Source organism: Heloderma suspectum, chromosome 2, assembly GCF_057233095.1.
Source record: "Heloderma suspectum isolate Gila_16-S chromosome 2, 16-S_ref, whole genome shotgun sequence".
Classification (NCBI taxonomy): Eukaryota; Metazoa; Chordata; class Lepidosauria; order Squamata; family Helodermatidae; genus Heloderma; species Heloderma suspectum.
The window spans coordinates 335685475-335706025 of NC_139459.1; the positions used below are offsets into that span (position 1 = coordinate 335685475).

General features: G+C 43.0%; 1 protein-coding gene across 8 annotated transcripts in view; it reads left to right on the forward strand.

Annotated features, from left to right (window-relative positions):
* The window catches only part of CFAP20DC (CFAP20 domain containing), a 271330-nt gene that overhangs the window by 165279 nt on the left and 85500 nt on the right, over positions 1-20551 (forward strand). For all 8 annotated transcript variants that reach the window (XM_084840501.1, XM_084840499.1, XM_084840500.1 and 5 more), the window contains one exon: positions 18534-18737. In XM_084840501.1, coding sequence (XP_084696627.1) covers positions 18534-18737 — 204 coding nt within the window. The remainder of the gene's footprint in view (positions 1-18533; positions 18738-20551) is intronic.

Genomic DNA, 20551 nt, shown 5'->3' on the forward strand with positions numbered 1-20551 from the left:
AGAGATGGGCGCAAATGGCAGCCACTATGCCATTTGCGCCCTTCTCTTTTGCCGTAATAGCCTACGTAAATATTTACATAGGCTATCATAGCCCAAAAAAAAAGGGAACGCAAATGGCGGCCGCCGTAGCCGCCGCCATTTGCATTCCCCTTTTTTTGCTGTGATAGGCTATGTAAATACTTACGCAGCCTATCACAGCTTCCACAGGGACGCAAATGGCGTCCCTGCATTAGCCATGATAGGCTACGTAAGTATTTACGTAGCCTATCACGGCTATAGTGAAGAAGCGAATGGCGACCGTGCATGCAGCCGAACAGCAGCAGGTAGGTGTCCCATTTCGTGTGCCTTTCATGGGGGGGCAGGGGGGCTTCGTTCCACCACGGATTTCAGGGGGCCGAATGCACTGGCATTCGGCCTCACTGAGATCCATGGCGGAATTCTCTGACATCCCTAGTAGAAACATGACACCAGACTTATTAGTCCTCAAATGTTATTAGTCCTCAAGTGTCACTATGCCATTAGTAATTGTAAGAGATGTTGCAGGTGTCTGCTGGTCTTGCGCCTGATGTTGCTCCACCTGAAGACAATTACGGTGTTCCAGAAATAGGGTTGGGTGGAATGACAGGGTTGGGCAGTGAACCTAAACTGCAAAGGTTGCTATATAAACAGCATGGGAAAGAGATGCTCCAGGAGGAAGCAGGGGAGAGTGAGAGCTGGAAGTCCATTTTGTGAGAAGTGACAAGAATAAGGCAAGCTTTGTTTCCTGGGGATTGGGAGAGGTTACAGAGCTAGAACATAGATTTATTGAGCTTGCCAGGGGGTATAATGAAAGCTTTGACCTCTGTGATGCTCCCCCAGTCATCCCCAGGCCAAAGTCGAGGCTGAGAAATATTTAGCTCTGTTAAGGATTGTAGAGAAGCTAAATTAGCTGTGAGGGATCTTATCAGTAAGGGTGTTTTTCACATTGATTTTTGGCATATTGACACCCTTAAAGGGGGAGTGGGGAGAGCAGTAGCTCTTTTAATTTATAAAAGCTTTCCTCCTTGCTCACCTGGAAGACATTCTTACTCACAACACGTGACCAGACAAATTGCAGTTTACAAGGTTGTCATAACTGTTCCTCCCATTCCCTCATCTCTTAGAGCAATAGGAAAGGGTGGTGCAGATATAGCCTATCACATACCGTTTTGTGTCAAAGGACTTCTGCATTGGGAACCAGGAATAAAGAACTCTCTGCTAATCCCCTCATGTACATGACCGGCAGAAAAAATGCTCAAACAACTCTTAATGAAATTGATTTGCTAACTACTTAGTAAACTTTAAGGACCTGCATGCTTGCAATGTTTTATTCATGTTTTAATAGAGTTCTCTATTATTAAGTTCAAATATTTTTTAATTAAGAAAGAAGTGTAGCCCTCTGGGTAATATTGCAACCAAGTAGATAGCTGGTAATTAAACTTCTCCGTGCGTATAACTAAATTTAAACAATTCTGAATAAATCATTTGAACCTAGGAGAATGCAAATGTCATTACGTGCATCTCTAAACTGGGAAAAAATGGTCTTTTATAACAGGCTTTGTCAATCTGTCAAATGTTTTAAGAGCTTAATAAAAATGCTTCTTATCATAAAGAGAGTATATACAGAAAGACAAGATAAGCTTTTAATTGCCAGCTGAAGTGTTGCATTTAGAAGAACCTTGGGAGCTATGTGAAATTACTTTTTGCATCAAAAATCCCTTCGAGGATAAAAGCGAACTTCAGTTTGAGTTCCATTTTTGGAAATCCCCATTTGAATATCACCAAAGACATATGGGTTTGTAAAACATGAGCCAGGACTGTATTTCAGAGCAGCAAAAGAATTGTCAGAGATCAGGTAAGCGGGTCATATTCTCAGGATCAAAACCTTTTTTTTAAAATCAGTTTCTTATTGTGAGTTTTAGCAAAACAAACAAACAAAAATAACATATTCTAAAATCCTCAGTTTCAAATATTACAATTTCCTAGGGAGAAAAAAAAGAGAGAAAGAATAGGTTGCACGTAAACTTCAGTAAAAGCAGACCAGATATCCAAATATAAGTCCATTTGCAAGTTACACCTAAATACCACTCTTTCAAATGTTGCTAGTGTTGTTAAGTCTTCAATCCATTGCATTATAGGTGATGAGGTTTTATCTTTCCAGTATTGTAGTATCAGGCTTTTAGCAACCAAAAGGGCACGAAGGATCCATTGACTCTGTCCATGTGTTACATTCCAAAAAGCAAGTAAGTAATTTAAGAGAACATTTACAACAGTAAATATTAAAGAGCTTTCCAATACAAAATTTATCCGTATAATAACTTCCTCCCAAAAGAAAGCAACTATTAGGCATTTCCAAAACATATGAATAAGAAAAGTGGTAACTGCATTACACCTCCAACGATTAGCTGAGTTTGACAAGCCTTTATTAAAGAGATGTTGCGGCGTCCAATAAACCCGAAACAAACGTTGTAACCAAAGATCCATAGAGATATCTGATACAGACACCAAAACGGCAGTTCATTGATTAGACAAAATAGGACATTCCAATTCCCTGTTCCATTCCTGCTGTAGACCACAAGTACCATATTTATTCATTGATAATAATATTTGTAAACATGAATCGTGGGTTGATATATCTGGTCAGCTTCAATGAGTGTTTCCAGTAGTGAAGGAGACTCTAAAGCAGTAAAAGCAGCAGGACCGAATCTAGATATTAACAAATGTTTCAGTTGCAAATGCTGCCTAGGGTTGGCGGAGAATTTCTCCTCGAAACTTCGGGGGGCCGAGCGCCAACGTGTTCGGCCCCCCGAACAAGTTTCGGGGAGAAATCCTCCGCACGCCCCCGCACCCCCCCCCCCGGGATGGGACTTACCTTCGCTGAATGTCCCTCCCGGCGGCGGGTCCGGCCGGCGGTTCGGCAGGTGTTCGAGCGGGGCGGGAGCGGCAGCCAGTCTTTCGACCGGCTGCCGCGGCCACCATTGCAGTGAAAGAAAAAAGAAAAAAACGCCCCCTGATAGGCTACGTGACGATTCACGTAGCCTATCACGGCTAGAATTGCAAAGTCAGCCGTGATAGGCTACGTCAATCGTCATGTAGCCTACCACGGGTGACTTTAAAAAAAAAAAAATGTGTACGGATAATGGCGGCCCCCATAGGGAGCCTCCATTCCCGTTCCTTATTTGGTCGCTGTAGTCTACGTAAACATTTATGTAGACTACAGCAACTAAATAAGGAACGCGAATGGCGGCTCCCTATGGGGGCCGCCATTAGCGTACGCGCTTTTTTTTTTTTTTAAAGTCACCCGTGATAGGCTACGTGACGATTGACGTAGCCTATCACGGCTGACTTTGCAGATCTAGCCATGATAGGCTACGTGAATCGTCACGTAGCCTATCAGGGGGCGTTTTTTTTTAAAAAAAAACTTCCGCATTCGCGGCCGGGCGAGGCGGGAAGCCTCCTCCCCGGCCTGAATTTCGGCTGGGCGAGGCGGGAAGCCCCGGCCTGAATTTCGGCTGGGCGAGGCGGGAAGACAGGTAAGTGACTTTCGTCCACCCCTAATGCTGCCATTCCACTCTAGCAGGCAAATCAAATTTATCTCATAAAGTTGAAAATAGCAAAAACTCATCATCAACACCCAATAATTGATCCAGCGTAAAGATCATTTTATCTGTCCAGGTCTGCCACAAAAACATTTTCTTTCCAATTCTTAAATCTAGATTTCCCCATAATTGTAATTGGTGTGACATTATATGCCACACATCTCTAACTGTCAAGATTGTGGGAGGAGTTTTATCTGCCTTAAGATGCCAAGAACTAATGCCATCCATTTAGAAAGAGGTTCCAGACAAGAAAATTCCAACACTGACCAAGGTGGAAAATGAAATCTGAGTGGAAAAGACCAAAATCTAGTACAGGTCAGCAAATAAGCCAGATAGGATCAAAAACTTGTGAAATATTTCCAAGAGCCAGCCCATCCTTGAAATTGAAGGAGCTTCCTAAGATGATGCTAGATTACAACCCAGAGCCTGAGGGAAACCTAAATAAAAGTCAGCATTACTCACCTTCATAAGAATTAGGGATGGCGGAGAATTCCGCCATGGACTCCAATGAGGCCGAATTTCAGGGAATCTGGCCTCCAGAGTCCGTGGTGGAACATTCCCACTCTCCTCCGCCTCCTGCCGGTTCATTGCAGAGCCGAATCCTCCTCGCCGGCGGCTCCATTCCGCAAGCGATGCAGCCACCATTGCCATCCATATCGCTGCTGATGAGAAACAGGAAGTGATCTGGACACAAATGTCATCTGCTATACCACTTGCGTCCCTGTTTCTTCTTGCGATAGGCTACACGTCTGTATTTACTTAGCTATTTACGTAACAGGGACATTTTTTCACGTGATAGACTACGTAAATAGCTACGTAAATGCAGTAGCGTAGCCTATCTCAAGAAGAAACAGGGATGCAAATGGCATAGCAGACGCCATTTGTGTCTGGATCACTTCCTGTTTCTCATCATCAGCGATACAGCACGGCAATGGCAGCTGTATCGCTTGCGGAACGGAGCCGGCCGTCGGCTCTGCGGACTCACCGCAGAGCAGAGCTGGCCAGCGAGGATTATGGCGGGGAGGAACGGATCGCCTCCCCCCCACCTGCAGACCCCCCTGCAGAGCCCAGGTAAGGGGATTCATACATCCCTAATAAGAATATAAGAAGAGCCATGCTGGAATAGACCAAGGGTCTATCTAGTCCAGCATTCTGTTCACACAGTGGCCAATCAGCTGTCGACCAGGAACCCACAAGCAGGGCATGAGCACAACAGCACCTTCCCACCCATGTGCCCCAGTAACTGGTATACATAAGCTTACTGCCTCTGGTACTGGAGGTAGCACATAACCATCAAGACTAGTAGCCATTGATAGCCTTTTGCTCCAGGAATTTGACCAACCCCCTTTTAAAGCCATCCAAATTGGTGGCCATCACTACATCCTGTGATAGCAAATTCCATAGTTTAACTATGCACTGTGTTCCTTTGTATACAAGTAATATCAAAGCTGGGTGTTTGATTGCAGCCTATTTGCTAGCTGCCCCCATTACTGTTGCCTACACATCTATATACCTTAATGGCATTTTACCAGGAAAAAGAAATACATAGTTGTTTTTCCAAAAATGCTAATGTTCACAACAGAGATTTCAACAAAATGTGTGGCATGGTCTTATCCATCACAAAGCACCTGCCAACATCTCAGCGTTTGGTTATCTCACTTTCCACTAGCCTTTGTTGTTTGAAGAAAGCGTCTCTGGAGCAAATATGGGTGAAGATGGACATAAAATGTTAAACCTGGCAGTGGTATGATAGCAACATTGCTGCCCTCTGTAGAAACATATATCTTCTGTCCTGGAGTGAGCTCCAAAAAAAGAACTGGTTCTGCAAATTTTTGGCATGGTTCAATTTCATTAAGCCAGCTGTGGTGGGTGTCTATTAGGTAGAGCCAGTGATATCGTCAATAGACACAGATATCCGCAGAGCAGTCCTTATAAGAATGAATGAATACATGCTGAGAAAGAAAGAGAATCCCTTGGTGCACAAGAAGTTGGTACCATGCAGGAAATGACTATTAAGTATTTGATTTGTGGTATCTATGTCTATAACATTAGTTGCGGAGTTGGTTTACTAGACCCCAGTTACATACCCCTTAGAATGCTGTGTCTGTCTTCATCCTTAATTCTCTTCATTTACATAAGAGATGGCTACTCCAGAGGAAATGTTGAGGAATGTGGTCTGTCATCTTAAAAACAGAGAGAGAGAGAGAGAGAGAGAGAGAGAGAGATTTAACAGTGCACAGAGAATGATTTATTCAACCAATGTTTCAAGTCTTACAACTCATCCTCAGGGGCAACTATAAAAGCAGAATTTATGTGTAGTCTATTAACAACTCATTAATGTCACAATGGTGAAAATGTATTATAAAAATGAACATTGATGTTATATATAAAATAACGTAGCCTGCATAATTGAACAAATAAAGAAGCATAAGATTCTTCTCAATGCAACTTAATCCCTTTTTTCTTGAAAGAACAACAATATCATGAACACCAGGTTATTAATAATGTTATTATATTATCTATTAAGGATGGGGTGCTTCACAATGCAAGCACCCCTGCTCAGATGAGTGGAGCCATCATAACTTGAAGTGGGCACAGCCCTTTGAGCTTGCCTATCCTCAAACTGGGTCTCACTCTTGCCTCCCCAATCTGTAGATGGATACAGCGCAGTTTCCAAGCCCCCATGATGTCCAGCTGCATATGACAGTCAGCTCCAAGCCATGAACCTGCAAACGGTGACACTGATATGAGCCCCCATTCAAGGACTCTCACATGTGGGATACTACTTGTCTGTGCGGTGTTTGTTTGTAGCTGCTACCTCCTCCTTCCCTTTCCCCAAGGTATTTTTTACGCCAAGGCAGCAGAGGAGGCAACAGCAATGAACACATCCTGGAACTTTAACCACTTGAAAAGCCCTGAGCACTTTCAGGGCATGCAACAAGGCCATTGCTCTTTACAGACACAAGCACATGTGCACACGCGTGCTCACACACACACAGAGGTCTCAGCTATGCAATTGAAATACGTATAATAACTTACATAACTTAACAAATTGAAATTCTCAAAACTCATAACAGCAAAAGTCTGTTAAGAACTCTCATCTCTCACCCCTATCTAATATTTCATACAAAGTCTGTCTTGTGTTGGACAGCCCCACTGTGTTCTATGGGGCTCGTTCCCAATTACACTTGCATAGGAGTGCCGCCATAGTTCATTCAAAGGATAACCAAAACTGTCCTCCACACCATCTCAGAGTAATTTTCAAGACTGAGCTCAGAAGTAAAATTTATGCCTCCCAGATACCCCACTCCCACAAGGCTCATATACAGCCAAATGAGAAAAGAAGTCAGAAATATTGCTTACAAAAGACAGAAGGGTGATTGGACTGTTAGGTACAATAATTGGATTAATTATTTGGTATGGACAGGGGCTCACAAGTTGTGGTATGGACAGAATAGAAACAATTCTTGGGCACAGAAAGGGGATTTACCCTAGAGTTACAAAGCACTTAGGCCCATAATAGCAAATTAACTGGAACAAACTTCTATGCACTTTTGAAGTCTCTTTTTTTGTCATATGCTGCTGTCTTATCTTTCTTGCTTCTTTCTATTTTGGGGATATAAGTCACCTTAAACTCAGAGTTTACTGTTGGGTTTCACACTGTCTGCACCTTCATTGGTTATATTTTTTCCTTCCTGAGACTTAGAAACACATATGGGTCCTATGGAAAAGTGTGTTGAAGCACAGTGTGCATACAAACTAACAGATGCACACATAACTTTGTGCTGCAGTCATCTAGAGCTATTGCTCTGAGGGAAGCACACAGTTTGATCTCTGCATATGGCATACTGAGGTCTGGAATGCATAGGGTGATTTGGGGTTAGGGCAGAAGGATAGACAAGTAAGTGGTCTGTTTTATTTTACTACATGGAATTAGATTAGCTTGGTTATCTTCCAACTTGAAAGTTCTGTGAAACATGATAGATCTCCACCTCCAACCCCTCTTTGCACAAGGTTAGGTGGCCTTGCCTCAGAATTATCTCTGATGATGCCAACTATTGGAGCAAGCTCTCATTTCTCAGTGGTAGAGGCCCCAACTCAATAAAAAGTGGCACCTTATGCACTGCTTTTAGCCTAGCTAGCATCACTTCCCAAACAAATTTGCTTGGGAAGCAGCACTGCCCATGACAAAAGCGGAGACTCCTGTGTTACATTCAGCTGGCTGGCACTCCACTGCCCAACCAAATAGGAGAAGGTTGGGCAGTGCTCTTGGGAGGGGGGGGGGATGATGCCACAACTTGTGAGCCCCTGATCCCTCATCAGCTTGGCTAGTGAGAGTCTGGCCTTACGTGCTGAAAAGGCTGGCTATCAAAAGTCTAAATTCTATAATTGGGTTGGGCAGCTTGGTGCCCATAGGCACCACTGTGCTCCCAGATACCTTCCTTGGTTCCCACTGAGACACCCTACTCCTCTGAATGTTTATTTAAATTATATTTTTATATTTTTTTACTGGCATCTGGGATTGCTTCAAAGCAAAGTGGAAACCACTAGCTTCTGTCATCTTAATTTCTCATGAATGCCTCTGGGCATGCTAGTTGTCCTTTGTGACTAGCCATGCCCATCCATGGCAGCCATTTTATGGTTGTACCCAGGACAATTCCTCAGATTTCCAAATGTGCCCACAGGACCAAAAGGTTGCCTACTCCTGTTCTAGAAAGATGGTTTTCAAAAGTGCTTTATTGTACAGATATTTTGATAGAAAATATGCAAAACTTGATTTCTGTGTTGGACAGAACTGATTTTTTAATATGTCCAGTTTATTCCAAGGTGTCAAGGGGAAAGTAATAGCCAGCTTCATTGAAGTCTAGGTCTTCTAGCACAGAAATATTGCATGGGGGAAATCTGCTAGGGTGTGCATCTCGCAAAAAATGAAGATATATTTGCCAAAAGGCAAACGCGTATCCAGAATGATATGCCACTGCCTTGGCTCCTGTCCTTACAAATCAACATTGGAATTGTTTCTTGGTCACTTTCAAATCTCACTTGGCCAACCTACAATAGACATATATTTTTCCCCCCCTCACTTTTTCAGAGAATTATGTTCAATCCATTGTTTAAATTTCAGGATTGTGATTAAAAGTCTTAAGTGCACGTTGCTATTTATGATCAAAGGGGCTCACAGTATGAGTTAATGTTTGGACTCTTAAAGAATAGAGAACATATGAGGAATTCTTCCCCATCCCCCAGTTCCTTCAAACTACTCCTTTTCACAATATAAAGAAACACTAATTATTGGTTCTAAATGTATATGCATCACAGAACATTGCAGTCCGACCCATGTGTGGGATGGTGAGCTTTGTAGAGCTGGAGGAGAAATGGGGGGGGCTCTTAGTAAAAGAGCTTCCATAATTGACTCTCAGGTTGGGTAAATGAGCCAGGCTTATTTGAATTGTCAAATACATGTCAGCGAAAACTGATAAGGACTTGAGTACACACCCACCTAAAAAAAAAAAAATTGCATAGCCAAATGCTTCAAAATAAAATGAGCATTGATTTTTCAAGGGAGACTTGGAAATGTTGTCGTTCTGAATTGTAAAGGTACCTAGAACATTATGGCTGCCACTAAAATCTAAGTAATAAATGACTATTACCCCCCGCCCAAAAAAAACTTGGCACATGTTGAAGACTGTTGATGAAGTAGTGTTGTTCAACCACCTGTGGGGGAAGCAAGTTTATTTTAAAAGCCTTTTTCAAAGGAATAACAACTGCTTAGCAACACTAATAAGCCATGATGTTCTGGGAAGGGCGCAGCCAGGCAGGGCAGGGATATAATTTGGCCTTGTGTAGCTGGCATCATTACTGATGTGTTCTGGTAGGGGACAGAGCTGCTGGAAGGGGAACAGATTTCTGACTCCATCCTGAGTGCAGTTCAGGACACTAAAGGGAAATTGCAAATTCTGGAATACACTTCTGCTGAGCTTTATTTGTGAGAGTTTTTATATCCATTTGAAAGGCTTGTTCCAGACATACTCATGGCACATGGGAGGGGGCTGGACTCTGATGTGCAATGAAACTCTACATGGGCTGCTCTATCAATTTCAGTGGGTAGAGCTGTGCATCAATGTACATGTGCAAAGCTTTCCTCAAGACAGAAGCAAACAGAGCAGCCCAACGTGGGCAGGTTTGGTATGCACATCAGAGCCCTTTAGAGCAGGGATGGGCAATTTGTGGCCCTCCAGATGTTTTGGCCTACAGCTCCCATCATCTCAACATTGGCTACGATGGGAGTTGAAGGACAGCACATCTGGAGGACCACAGGTTGCCCAACCCTGCTTTAGAACTTTGTAATAGGGTGAAATGGAATCTGTTTGTGCCTACAGTTCCCAGACAACTTTTTTTTAGAGGGATTATGGTATATACATACGTAGGGCTTATGTTGTACCAATAGCTATTATAACAACAGTAATTCCATGCATTACACTTGAAATAATGGCAAAACGCCAATATACGTATGTCTGTTCTATGTAGGTTTTTGTTGTTGTTTGTTTTCAGTAAAATACCTTTTTCTAAGGAAATATTCTCCATACTCCTTTCAAGCAATATGCTTGGAATATGGAGGGATAACTGCTTTCTTCTCAGGAGAAAAGCAGAGAGGAACAGCAGTAGTTTAATGCTCGCTCAAGTGGCAGTGCAAGCAAATACATAAGCAAAGCATTCAATTGCTGAAGTTAGTGTGTGCACAGAGTCCTCCTCCTCCTATAAAAGATAGGTATGATCACACCCTTCATTAAAGTTGGAAAAGATGGTACTCTCTCTTGAACCTGTTTGGTAAACTACTGATTTTGAAATGGTCATTACAGTGTGCTAGTGATGGATTTGCAACCTTAGAAAGGGAAAGTTTTAAGAGTAATATGCACAGGTAAAACATCAAGGCATTTATGTTAAATAGCTGTACGGCTTTTTTCAAAGAGGATCACAACAGCCATCAAACTTGACATTCACACGAATCTCCTAATTTGTGCAAATTTCCTCCATAGACTAAAGCAGGGCTGATTCAGTCTACAGGGGAAATTTGCGCAAATTATTAAATTTGTGCAAAATCGAACTGGGAAAGTTGCACAAATCGAACACAAGCACATGTTCGGCAATTTACAAATATTTTCAGTGGACCCATGCTTGCCATTGTGTTTGGCGTTTCAAACAGGGTATGTTCACATGTTTTGCACAAAAACGGAATTCTCATACATCCCTAGTCCTGTTAGATTAGACCAATCCACTTAATCAAACGTCCTGTTTCCCATAGTGTCCCTACCCAGTGACTCTAAGATGCCTACAAGCAGGACATGAAGGCAAAATACCTCACCTATCGTTTCTCCAGCAGTTGATATTTCGTAACATACTGCCTCTGAACTAGGGTGGCCATGTGTCCTCTTTTACAGAAGACAGTCCCCTGTTTGAAGGGCTGTCCAGTCCAAGCCCAGTTTCAAATTAAGAACCATCAAAAGGATGAGCTGGGCCTTGAAGTTGCCTCGGACAAAAGCACCCAGCAGACTGAACAAGGCAGACACACAGGTCACCTGATCTCAGTCTTCCATACTATGCTGAGATGTACTGTATTCCCATTTAAATTCTCATAAACATTTATAAATTTGCATCTATTCATATAAATTTGCATATGCAAATTTTATGCACATCATTGTCCTCTTCCGGAATTGTGTTATGTCTCTTTTTTGGCGATTGACAAGTGGCCACCTGGAGGATGCAAAATAAAGCATTAGATTGCTACCAGCATGAACTTCTGGTTTTAATTGGGAGTAATTGGCCTGTCAGTCTTATGAGATGAAATCTTATGAGTGAACCCCTTCAAATTATTTTAAAATTTATTTATTGTAAAATGAGGATCTAATTATTAGAATACACATAAAATAACCCTGACTCAATTTTTTTTTAAAGAAAAGGAGTTTTGGGAGGCAAGAATTTGGAATGGAGAAGCAGCAAGTGGGGGAGAGGGTGTTTAAACCTTTCCATACTTGCAGTTTCTCCAATACAAATTGTGCCAGCCAGCTGATTTTTCTTGCTGTAGGGTTTTGACATGTGTTTTGAACCCTATGGAGGAAAAATCAGGTTTAGAGGTGTAACTTGGAATATAGAAGTTGCAGGCAGGGAGAGAGTTAAGCAGGTCCTCCAGCCACTACTAGTTTATTTCAAATTACTGTCTCTTAAAGTTGCTGTTCTTAAAACACATCAGGGCCAACTTTCACACATTTGCCCACTATGTGTATTTAGCCCTCTAGCATCTTTGCATCTTGTAAAGAGGACAGTAACTTTCTGGAATTCAGTTTTCTCACATCTGTGCCTCATGACAATGTTGGGGTACTGGTTTGTGTCGTAGCATATGTATTTGTTTTGCAGCCTTCCTAATAAACATTTGGAAGTGGGGCAGGCATTCTTGTATTGTTGTTTTCAGATGTCAATTTGGGCCTTCAAGTGCCTTAGTTTTTTGTCTAAAATATTTTCACGGCTTAAATAGGTTTGGGAATAACTGTCAGAGAAGTATTATGAAAGGAACTCGGGGCAAGCAGGTCTAGATTCTCTCTTTGTATAAACTTGAAAGAAAGTTATTTTAAATTTCAGTGGCATTAGACATCATTACAGTTTGCCAAAAAGCAGCAATGCTTGGACTTAATCTTCATCTGTGGTGAGCTTGTAAAAGAAAATGGTCTGAAAATAATTTAAAAATTGGTCAGTGTTATCATTGGATGTTATCATTGGAAGACCTCTGGATTATTTTAGACCACCTGGGTTTTTTGAATAAATGGACACAGAGTCCTTCATTGCGACCAGGTTGGTTATACTGTGTTATACATTGGAAGGGTGCTATTTTTCCTTTAATGAACATAAGATGTAGGATATTGCCAAAATGATGAAATTTATCGAGCATATATGTTTACAGAAGGACAGACCACAAAATCTGCTGTTTGGAGGAAATTTTATATCCACATATGTTACACTGCAAGTCCAACAATGTATATATTTTTGACTATCTGATATACGAACATACGAAGTGACCCTTTATTGAGACAGACTATTAGTTCATCTCATCCAGTATTGTCTACCCTAACTTGTAATGGCTCTCTGTCACTTAAGACAGAGGTCTTTCCAACCTGTATCATTTGAGACTATTTAACAGAACATGCCAGGGATTAACAGTGCAATCCTATGCATGTTGTCTCAAAAGCAAGTGCCATTGTGTTTAATGGGGCTTACTTCAAGGTCAGTGGGTACAGAATTGCAGACTAAACCTGGGACCTTCTGCATGAAAGCATGTGTTCCATCTCTTAAGATATGGCCCTTGTCCATCTTTGACACGGTCGTAAACTAAATATGAAAGCTGGATAGATCCACCTTCTGACTGATGCTTAGGGATGTGCGAATCAGCAAAACCCGAGCTCACCAAAGTTCTCCAAATTCCACCTCGAAGTTCATTCCAACTCAAGTCTATATCATATTGTGGGCTTTGTTTTTTTCTTTTCACGTGAAAATCCATGGACTATTTTCGTGCATATTTTTGTAGATGTACGAATCTTTGAAAGGTACTCATTCTTCTCCCATTGATTAAAGTATATTTGTGCGCATTTTTCAACAGTACAAATTTTTCATGTGTATTTTCATTCATTCATTCATTATATTCCTATACCGCCCCATAGCTGAAGTTCTCTGGGCGGTTCACAAAAAGTAAAAACATTAAGATACATTATATAAAGTGTAAAACCATTCCCATAAGGACCCATACACTATGTTCCGCATCCAGGGCCCTCCTCCAGGAGACTCTTGTGAGGGAAGTTCAGAGGGCGGCAACAAGGGAGAGGGCCTTCTCGGTGGTGGTCCCCCATTTCTGGTATGATCTCCCTGACAAGGCCTGCTTAGCGCCAACACTGTCATCTTTTTGGCGCCAGGCTAAAACTGCTCTCTTCCCTCAGGCATTTGGCAGCATATAACAAGTCTTTTGATCAGGTTCTGGATTGTCTTTGATTATTTTAAACTGTTTTCGATATATGTTGTTGTATAAAATATGTTATATGTTATATGTTTCGATATAAAACAGATAACACACACAACAACAACATATATCGAAAACAGTTTAAAATAATCAAAGACAATCCAGAACCTGATCAAAAGACTTGTTATATGCTGCCAAATGCCTGAGGGAAGAGAGCAGTTTTAGCCTGGCGCCAAAAAGATGACAGTGTTGGCGCTAAGCAGGCCTTGTCAGGGAGATCATACCAGAAATGGGGGACCACCACCGAGAAGGCCCTCTCCCTTGTTGCCGCCCTCTGAACTTCCCTCACAAGAGTCTCCTGGAGGAGGGCCCTGGATGCGGAACATAGTGTATGGGTTGGTTCATGCTGGAAGAGGTGTTCCATCAGGTACTGTGGTCCCAAGTCATGTAGGGCTTTATAGGTCAAAACCAGCACCTTGAATTGGGCTCAGAAACGTACAAGCAGCCAGTGCAAGCTGGCCAGAATTGGTGTTATATAGTTGGACTGTCTTGTCCCTGTTATCGTGCTGTCATATTTTGCGCAAGCTGCAGCTTCTGAACCTTCTTCACAGGCAGCCCCATGTATTGTGCATTGTAGTAATCTAACTTGGAGGTTACCAGAGCATAGACAACTGAAGCCAGGTTATCCCTAACCAGATAGGGATGTAGTTGAGCCACTGAAGTTGGTAGAAGGCACTCCATGCCACTGATGCTACTTGAGCCTCAAGTGACAAAGATGGCTCCAGGAGGACCCCCAAGCTACAAACCTGCTCCTTCAGGGGGAGTGTAACCCCATCCAGAACAGGTTGAGCACCCTCCATCCGGCCAGGAGAACCACCCACTATCAGTATATCAGTCTTGTCTGGATTAAGTTTGAGTCTGTTAGCCCTCATCCAGTCCATTGTTGCAGCCAGGCACTGATTTAGCACATCCACAGCCTCACCTGAAGAAGATGAAGGAGAAATAGAGCTGCATGTCGTCAGCATACCGGTGACCAGGCACTAGGGATGTACGAATCCCTTACCTGCCAGTCCGGGGGGAGGGAGGCGATCCGTTCCTCCCCCTGGAATCCTCTTCGGCCAGCTCCGCTCCACAGCAATTCCACAGAGCCGCCGGCCAGCTTTGAAGTGCCCGCGATATGGCTGCTATGCCATATCGCTGACAGAAGGGGACTACTGACCATTTGCGTCCGGGCTTTTCATTAACGCAATAGGCTACACAAATATTTACTGCTGCATTTACCTTAAACTAAGGCCTTTACGGCTGCAAATAGCGCAGTGGACGCTATTTGTGTCCGCAGTCAATCCACCCAGCCAGCAATAAGGCAGTGGCAGCCGTATCGCTGGCACTCCAGAGCCGGCTGGCAGGGAGGATCCAGCCAGCGAGGATTCCTCCAGGAGGCGGAGGTAAGTCTTCCAATCCTCCACAGACTCCGGGGGGGGGGGCAGATTCTTTTGAATCTGGCCTCACTGGGGTCCATGGAGGATTTCTCCCCCATCCCTACCGCGCACTCCAGAGTTCCGGATGACCGCACTCAGTGGTTTCATATAGATGTTGAATAACATGGGGGACAAAACCGACTCCTGTGGAACTCCATACTGGAGAATCCACGGGGCCAAGAAGTATCCCCCAAGTACCACCTTCTGAAGCCGACCATCCAAGTAGGAGTGAAACCAGTGCAATGCAGTGCCTCCCACTCCCAACTCAGACAATCATCCCAGAAGGATACCATGGTCGATGGTTTGAAAGCCATCGAGAGATCAAGGAGAATCAACAAGGTCACACTTCCCCTGCCTCTCTCCTGACATAAGTTATCATACAGGGCAACCAAGGCTGTTTCCATGCCAAAACCCAGCCTGAACCCTGACTGAAATGGATCTAGATAATCAGTCTTATCCAAGAGTGTCTGGAACTGGTTGGCAACCACCCACTCTAGAACCTTGCCAAAAAAAGGAACATTTGCCACTGGCCTGAAATTATTAAGATTTTCTGGCCTACAGAAGGTTTCTTCAGGAGTGGTCTCACCACCACCTCTTTGAGGCAGCCTGGGACCACTCCCTCTTGCAAGGGGCATTTATCACCTCCCTGGCTCAGCCAGCAGTTCCTTCCCTGCCAGTTTTTATAAGACAAGAAGGGCAACGATCTAATATGGAAGTGGTTGCACAAACCTGTCCAAATGTATGCATGCTGTCGAATGCAATTTTTTTTCATCCGCGAATCACATTGCACGCTCGGAAATGTACAGACTTTGACCGCACATTGAGTCTGAATCCATGCAATTCAGAAGGTGCGAACTGGGTAAATCCTGATCAAAAATAAACAGAAACAAATTTTCTCATACGTCCCTTTAGATGCTCTGGTTTTATTGAATTCGTTGGATTATAGCAATTACTGAGCCTCTCAGTGTTTTGATGGCCCCTGATTATGGAATGCTCCCCCACTGAGGTCCGCCTGGTACCAACATTTGTCATCTTGCCCAGCTAACATTTTCCTCTACTCCCAGGCATTTGATGGCATGTAATGGAGCATTTATGTGAGTTGTTTTATCAAGTCCAGTATCTTATTGTAAATGTTTTTTCAGCTGTTTTAAACTGTTTTTAAATTTTGTATATTAAAGATTCTATATTATGTTTTTTAAAATTATCTTGTATTTGTGGCTTATAATGTGAACCACCCAGACAGCTTTGGCTATTGGGCAGTATCAAAGTGAAATGGCATAAATTAATAATTTTATTTATTTATTTAAAATATTTGTATTCTGCCCTATATCATTAAGATCTCAGTACAGATACAATCAGTTTAAACAGTATAAAACAATAACTAATTTAAACAGTTAAAAACATATTAAACCATTAAGCTAATACCAATTAAAATCGAAAACAATAAAACAGTTAAAACAGTGTGCTACTTTAGGGAATGCATTTAGCCCTCAAAGGCTTTGGTAAAAAGCCATGTTTTTACTTGGTGCCAAAGTTAAACCAGTGTATGCGCCAATTGGGCCTCCAAGGGGAGAGTATTCCACAACCAGGGTGCCATAGCAGAGAAGGCCCTCTCTCACATCCTACTATAGTGTATGACTCACACTGGTGGGATGCAAAGGAGGGCCCCTCCAACAGATCTCAGTCCTCAGGCAGGCATATATAGGGAGAGGCACTCCCTCAAATATCGAGGTCCCAAGCCACTTAGGGCTTTAAATGTCATCACCAGAACCTTGAATTCCAACTGGAAGCGTATTGGCAGCCAGTGCAATTCCTTTAAAACTAGTGTTATACAATCTTTACGAGATGCTTCTGGTCAGCAGTCTAGCTGCTGCATTTTGCACTTGCTGCAACTTCCAAGTCATCTTCAAGGGAAGATCCACGTAAAGAGCATTGCAGGAGTCTAATCAGGAAGTTACCAGCGCATGTACCACTGTGGCTGGGCGATCTCTGTACAGGAAAGGCCATCGTTGGTGGATCAGCCGAAGATGGCCGCAAGTAGTCCGAGCCGAGGAATGGATCTAGGAGTATTCCCAAGCTATCCACCTGCTCTTTCAGGGTGAGCGCAGCCCCATCCAGGTCAGGTAACGTACCCAATTCCTGGACTCGGGAACCACCAATCTACAGAGCTTCCATCTTGTCAGGATTTCGCTTCAGTTTTTTGGCCCTCATCCAACCCATTATAGTCTGCAGGCACTGGTCCAGCACCTTCACCGGCTCAGCCGACTCCGATGACAAGGAGAAATAGAGCTGAGTATCATCAGCGTTCTAGTGACACCCCACCCCAAAACTCCTAATGACCTCACCCAACAGCTTCATATAGATGTTGAACAGCATGAGGGACAGAATAGAACCCTGTGGCACCCCACAGCTTAATAGCCATGGGGTAGAACAGGAAACCCCCAATACCACTCTCTGGAATCAGCCCTGCAGGTAGGAGCAGAACCACCATAACACAGTGCCCCCAACTCCCATCCTGCAGAGCTGATCCAGTAAGATACCAAGATTGATTGTATCCAAAGCCACAGGAAGATCCACAGGGTAGCACTCACCCTGTCTTTCACCTGGAGTAGGTCGTCAGTCAGAGCAACCAAGGTGGTTTCAGTGCTGTACCCTGGCCTGAGACCAGACTGGTCCAGGTAATCAGCTTCCTCCAAGAACGTCTGAAGCTGCCTAGCCACCACACACTCAAGTACCTTGCCCCCAAAGGAGATTAGCAAATTAGCAATTAGGTGATCGTTCTCACATACCTCTGGGTCCAGGGGGGTCCTCTTCAGGAGAGGGTGCACTACAGCCTCTTTCAAGGTAGCAGGTGCCACCCCCTAACAGAGTGAAGCATTTACCACCCCCTGGACCCACTCAATCAATCCACCCCTGCTAGATCATATTAGCCAAGATGGGCAAGGGTCAAGCTTACATGTGGTGGGACGGACTGATTCAAGTGTCTTGTCCTCATCATCAGGCTGCAACAACTGAAACTGATCCCAGGAAACACAACCAGATGGAACACTGGACACCTCCCCAGACTCTGCAATAACTGTGGTGTCAAGGTCTGAGCAAATATGAGCGACTTTCTCCTTGAAGTGCCTAGCAACATAGCCTAGTTAAATTAGTTTTCTTTCATACAGTATTAGTTAAAACTTCTTGGAGATTTTATTCACCTTTTAAAACCACAGAACAGAGAGCTAAGCTGCTGGAATGCAAGCTGCCATCCGTAGCTGCTTTTAGTTTTTATTCAGCTTCCTTTCTGTTAAGGTGTAGAAACAATTACTATCCACAGCTGAAGCAGGACTTGGATTGCAAGGAATATCACCTCTTTTAGCGACTGTAGAAATGCATGGATGTGTTTTCCATGTTCTTCTGTACCACTCCTCTGATTTATTTCAATTTAATTCATAGGAATATGACTGGAGAAACTACCAACCAGGCAACATGAGTGCTTCTGAACTTCAAATGTTAGCTAGCATGAAAAGGCAGCAAAATGAAGAACTGGAAGATAATGGACCTTCACATGGGCTGAGTGCATCACAGATTGACAACTGTAACATCAGCATCAGCACAAGCAGTGATGACACAACAACCTGGAATTCGTGTCTCCCAGCAGTGAGTTCAAATGTATCCACTATATTATTTAAAATATTTCCTAGTGTAATCTCCAATTACTCTGAGCTCATGTAAAGGTTTGTGTTGGCTTGAATGCTGTTGTTTAAAAAACATCCTAAATACTATAGGACCTGAAAATAACAGAGTTGTTAACATGTTTATTTCATACTTTTGTGTTCTCTCGGGGCGCTGCCTTCAGGTTAGGTCCATCTACAGTCAGACACATGTGGGTGAACACTAGCCAAGGATTAACCACTTAGAACTTCCCAGCAGTGGCAGTTAGCATTTCAGGAGGGCTCCATATGCACCTGAGAGCCCTCCCACAGATAATATGGCCCTATAAAGCAGGACAGGATTCCTTCTCATCTCCATTCATTTCAAACTGCTGAATGTTTTACCTGGTAGGTCTTTGCTACATCATAGCTCTAGCTGTGATGTAGCAATACACAGTTCCGTATGTATTGTTCCGTTCAGGTTTGTGCTCTATAAAACAGCAGAACTAAATCAAGTTGGTTGACATTTTCCTACCCTTTCTCAAATTATCACTGTGTCCAATCCAAAGAAGTAAATATTTACTATTCTTCCAAAAGTTTCTGGATTTTGGAGACTCGGCAGGGAGCTATGCGGGGACTTAAGCTGGGATTCATACTTGAAACTAGGATGTTATTCTGAACATCTACACCAACTTTCATTTCAGTGTCCCAATATTCAAGGAAGATACCCCATTCCCCTGTGATTCACATCTTTCTTGGCCTCCTTGAAAAGAGGTATAGGGGTTCTTTTCTTTCTTTATTCATTCTTTCACATTCATTTTATATCCTGTCTATCAGCCAAAGAAATGGTGCTCAAGGCAGCTAACAATAAAATACAGTTTAAAAATAAAATCTCAATTTTATTGAGATATCAATAAAACATAAAATCAATAGATTAAAACATAAAATTGATTAAAAACACAACAGTAAAAGAGATAAATAGCACACAACCAATTAAAAAAAACCTTCCGCAACTGAACAGTTCATGTGCCAAAGGCCTGCCTGAATAAAAATGTAATTTTTATATTAGGTGATATAAAAGGGCAATAGAAGGACAGCGGGGAGGGAGCCAACCTAGCCTCCTTTGGCAGGGATTTCCAGAGCCTGAAAGTGGCCACTGAGAAGACCCCCTTTTGCCTCCCCACCAATCATGCCTCTGATGACAGAGGGACTGAGAGAAGGGCCTCCCCCCACCCTTGCCCATCCAAAGATCTTAAAACTCAGGCAGGCTCATATGGGAGAATACAGTATTTCAGATAACCTGGTCCCAAATCACATAGGAATTTATAGGTCATAACCAGCATTTTGAAGTGTGCCCAGAAAGAGACGGGTAGCCAGTTACACTTGAAATGCAGAACTATGTCCTGAATATGTGTACCAGATTTCATTCCTGGATCTTAGTGTTCAGTGGGGTGATCATGTTAAAAAACAACAACATGGAATTATTAAATCTAAGGTCCCATTTTATTCATAATACAAGCTGGGGGTCCCAAAGGTCACAAGTGAGCACAGGGGCAGGTTCATGCAAGTGAGCAGCAGTCTTAGACTCTGGGGCATATTTAGGGGTGAAAAGGGCAAGCCAAAGTCCCCAGTCGTGGGAATGGGAGAGTGATCGACAAGGTACTGGGCCTGGTGTAGAAAGGCTGCAAAGGACTTGAGGATTCAATATGACAAGCCTGCTAACATTATTTTTATTTGGAGGCTTTAGAATGGCTATGGCTGTCCTCAGTGATGTCTTCTGTGTGTTTTCAACAAACATTGTTTGTAAAAGGAACTTGGTGA